Source organism: Olea europaea, unplaced genomic scaffold (assembly GCF_002742605.1).
Source record: "Olea europaea var. sylvestris unplaced genomic scaffold, O_europaea_v1 scaffold3082, whole genome shotgun sequence".
NCBI classification, from domain to species: Eukaryota; Viridiplantae; Streptophyta; class Magnoliopsida; order Lamiales; family Oleaceae; genus Olea; species Olea europaea.
The window spans coordinates 14,388-19,076 of NW_019249548.1; the positions used below are offsets into that span (position 1 = coordinate 14,388).

General features: G+C 39.8%; 1 protein-coding gene across 3 annotated transcripts in view; it reads left to right on the top strand.

Moving 5' to 3' along the window:
- The window catches only part of LOC111385076 (BEL1-like homeodomain protein 1), a 4,279-nt gene extending 1,166 nt beyond the window's left edge, over window positions 1-3,113 (top strand). For all 3 annotated transcript variants that reach the window (XM_023009442.1, XM_023009443.1, XM_023009444.1), the window contains exons 2-5: window positions 74-946; window positions 1,289-1,662; window positions 1,786-1,846; window positions 1,935-3,113. In XM_023009442.1, the coding sequence (XP_022865210.1) occupies window positions 92-946; window positions 1,289-1,662; window positions 1,786-1,846; window positions 1,935-2,762 (2,118 nt within the window). In that variant the 5' untranslated portion in view covers window positions 74-91 and the 3' untranslated portion in view covers window positions 2,763-3,113. The remainder of the gene's footprint in view (window positions 1-73; window positions 947-1,288; window positions 1,663-1,785; window positions 1,847-1,934) is intronic.
- The last annotated feature ends 1,576 nt before the right edge of the window (window positions 3,114-4,689 follow it).

Sequence of the window (4,689 nt, forward strand, 5' to 3'; positions counted from 1 at the left end):
GATGTGTTTTCGACTTGTATCAAAGATTTGGATACTGGCTTGACTATCGACTCAGTGTTCTTTTTTGTTGCAGATATAATTTGGAAGATTGATGGCGACGTATTTTCATGGAAATTCGGAAATTCAAGGAGGTGGTGATGGTTTACAGACACTGATTTTGATGAATCCTGGCTATGTTGGATACTCTGACAATCAACAGCCACAGCCGCCGGGTAGCAACTTCGTTTTTCTCAACCCCAGCACCGCCGGAAACTCACTCAGTTTACCCCACCAGCCGCCGCCTCAAACTCAACACTTTGTCGGTATTCCTCTCCAGGCCGCCCCGTCTACCACTGCTGCCACATCCCAAGACCCTCAAGCTCCGCCTGTTCATTCTCAGCACGATGTATCTGCCCTTCAGGGGTTCCTCCCTCGTGTCCCTTACAATTTGTATACTCAGTCGATGGACCGTACGGCTGCACGTGAAGTTACACGCGCTCAGCAAGGACTTTCTTTGAGCCTCTCTTCCCAGCAGCCATCCGTCTATGGATCTTTTAGGCCTGAACGTGAGGTAATATCGCAACCCCTTGTGACCACCGTATCCCCGCCACATGCTGGTGGCGATGATGTAAGAATTTCGGGAGGGTCGCCGTCCTCGGCCTCGGCTTCAGGGATTTCCAACGGTGTGAACAGTGTGCAAAGTGTGCTGTTAAGTTCTAAGTATTTGAAGGCAGCACAGGAAATTCTTGATGAAGTTGTTAGTGTTGGTAAGGTAGTTATAAAGAGTGCATCTGAATCTGCCAAAAACCCTATGGGACAAGCCAAGAATATTGGAGAACCGCCGCCGCCGACCGGAGATGGACAAAGTGGAGGAGACACCAGTGCAAAACGTGACGCTGAGCTCACTACAGCAGAAAGACAAGAAATTCAGATGAAAAAAGCAAAGCTTCTCAACATGCTTGATGAGGTGAGCGATTTCAATTATTATATATTATCTTTGAAACGCCACTCGTTCGTAGGTTAGACTCTTGGAATTATTTTTGTGTTTATAAAGTGACGATCTTGGTGAGGTATTGCTGATTTTGCCGACATCTACTGATACACAGTACTGCAAATGTTTGATTTTAAGTTGAATTTAAAAATTTATCAGAATTAATATTAAGATTTTTAATTTTGTCTTTTGACAAACCGATTTAGTGGGATCTAAGTCGAATGCTCGAGGAGATATTCGTAGTATATTTTGTTTCCGAAAAAGCTCGACGTTTTGTATCCAATTCTAAGCTCTACTTGTAAAATTTGTGATTCGAAGGTTGAGCAGAGATACAGACAGTACTACCGCCAGATGCAGATAGTAATCACATGGTTTGAGCAAGCAGCAGGAGCTGGTTCTGCAAAGACATACACTGCTCTGGCTTTGCAGACAATCTCGAAGCAATTCCGGTGCCTAAAAGACGCTATTATAGGCCAAATTCGAGCTGCCAGCAGGAGTTTGGGTGAAGACGATGGTTTGATTGGGAAGATTGAGGGTTCAAGACTCAAATACGTCGATAATCAGCTTCGACAACAGAGAGCCTTACAGCAATTGGGCATGATCCAGCATAATGCTTGGAGACCTCAGAGAGGATTGCCTGAACGCTCTGTTTCTGTCCTTCGTGCTTGGCTCTTTGAACACTTCCTCCACCCGTAAGTCTAGTCCATAGAACCATTTCATTTAAAAGATTAAGCGACTTTCAAATCCCTTACAAAATTAAGTTTAAAAATGCAATTGGTATCAAGATATACTAATTTTTTTTCCCTGTTTTTCAGTTATCCCAAGGATTCAGACAAGATCATGCTTGCAAAACAAACAGGGCTAACTAGGAGTCAGGTATCAAATAGCCCTTTAAATTCTTGAACATTTTCTGCTTAGTTTAAGTGGAATTACTGATATTAAGTGAAATCAAATTATTTTTTAGGTGTCAAATTGGTTCATCAATGCTCGTGTTCGACTCTGGAAGCCGATGGTCGAAGAAATGTACGTGGAGGAATTTAAGGAACAAGAGAAAAAAGGAGCAGCAGAAATGACTAGCAAAAGTGAGCAAAATGAAGATTCAGCATCAAAATCCCCTGCTCCACAAGAAAATGGGCCAACAAAAGAAAGCCTAAACAAGAATTTCGTCGAAAAACAAGAGAACCCCATGAACCAGAACACAAATTCGGCAATATTAATGTCCACAACCTCGACTTCTCCAACCGAATCCAGTATCAGGAATCATTCAGGTTTCAACCTGATTGGAACATCAGAAATGGAGAGTATCACTCAAGGAAGTCCAAAGAAACTGCGAAGCAACATAGGAATGTTACATTCGCCAAGCAGCATCCCGTCCATAAATATGGATTTGAAGCCTACTGACACGAACAACGAGCAAATTTCCATGAGATTCATCAATGAGAGGCAGAGCAGGGATGAGTTTACACTAATGGGGGCTCCAACTAACTTCATCTCTGGTTTTGGTTCATACCCAATCGAGGACATTGGAAGGTACGGTGCCGAGCACTTCCAATCACCGTATTCAAGCAATGGCGTCTCTCTCACTCTCGGCCTCCCACATGGCGAAAATCTCTCCATGTCAGGCACGCATCAGGCCTTTCTTCCGAACCAAAGCGTTCAGCTCGGTGAAGCAGATGAGTTTGGTGGAATGAACACCCCAACGTCCCCTCATCAATCCAATGTGTACGACAACATCAACATTCAGAACCGGAAGAGGTTCGCCGCACAGTTGTTGCCAGACTTTGTCGCTTGATCACTAGTCGAGTAGAGCAACATCGAAAATGGCATTTGTAACGGGTATATAGTGTCATTAAAAGTTACTATAACGATCATATCGACTGGACCCTGTTTGAGATGTTGCCAAGGTATTTAAGGTCTTCTTCTCCTCCTATTCCTTAATCACTAGGAAGAAAGGGATAGCCTTATAGTGAAGAGAAAACTTTTACATATTATAGGCGTATACATTTCTCTAGAAATAGGGTTTTAGAAATGTGATTGGGGATTGTATATTAATTTTGTTGCTTCGGATAAATAGATGATTGTAATAATGAATGTGGGGTACTAGTTATTTTGGGTGGTATAGAAGAATAATATTGATTTTAAATCATATATACTATGTATAATTATTCTTGGATCACAAAAGAGGAAATCAAGATGATACTTGAATCGATTTACGAAGCTAACTTTCCAAATACATCTCATTTTTGCTCAAGTCAAGACTACCAGTTGGTATTAAGGCACGTCAAAGAAAAGAAGGGAACTTCTCTTGAAATAATGGCTAGACTAGATTAATTTTGTGATGAAGACTACATTATTAATAAGTATATGCTAGTAATATGTAAAATTATTTTCGGCTACAAAAATAAAAGATGTGACCATAATAGAAATTTATAAGTTAAAAGAGAAAATTTTAAGTCGTGCTTGTGTTGCACAAACTCAAAATTAAGTAGGACATTAGTGGCTTGTTTGATATATTAAACTTAACTGTTCAATTGATCATATTTGGTCGAATGTATCCTAAGTACGAGTTCTTATTTAGGAGTGTCATCTTTTCTGTCACTTAAAAAGCTGAGGAAGAAAAGAAAAAATGGAAAAGGTTAGTAGAATATTATTTGCAACCTTTTGCTAAGGAAGATGAAGAAAAATGTGACCGCGTACACATCGCGATTGCCCTTGCAACTTTCAAATTTTTGCATATTGGTCCATACTTCAAGTTTTTCGTATGATTTTGGTCCTTTTTTCAATTATTTAATATCGATCCTATATTCAAAAACATCCTTGTTCATCCCCGAACCTCCATAATTATCAGAACAATTGGTTATCATCAAGTTCTAGAAGCGTGCAAATGAGTCTACAAACTTTCCTTAAGTTGAATTTCACTCTTGAAATTTGTGAATTTTCTCATATTGCTCTCTTATTGCTTAGTATCAATCTCGCACAATCCGATTAGTCTTCAATTATTTCAAACCAATTTCAATTAAACTCAAAATCTTCCTTTTTACTCCAAGTACTTTCGAACTTGGATTTTAATATTATTGTTAAATAAAGTTAAAATTCGCTTAATTTGCAAATATATTATATGTCAAGTTTATAAGCATGAATGAGCTTGTAAACCACGTTAATCATTTAAATTCACATTAATTATTTAAATTCATGAATACATTTATTTCAATGAAATCTTTCATTCACATTTTTGTTACACCAGGAATGGTTTATAAAACTCTTTGATTAATTCATTACTTCATTTTATCAAAGATTCAAACGACTAAATTTTTAAAAATCATGACTAGCCATCTTAGCAACTTTTACGTCCACTTCTAACATTTTCGAGCCATCTTTGTGACTTTGGACTGTGATAGCACTTTGTAAGCTAGAACCAGCTAGATGGGCTTTCCAAGAAGTAGGGACCCGTCTATCATCTACTGGGCCCATGTATGAGAGGAGGACATGGGGCTGGCTCATGAACCAGTTTCGGCCCATTTGATGCCACAACCCGGACAAGATGGGGCCTGTTACATGGAAGTGTAAAACTGTATTGGACTTCTCAAGCTCCTACAAAGCCTGGCCTAGTCTTGGCCCATTTTGGAACAGGTCCCGTTCTCAAAATTGAGTCGTATTGGGCATGACTATGGAGGCTCGTGGTCCATCCAGGATAAACCGACTACCAGTGGCGGCCCTGG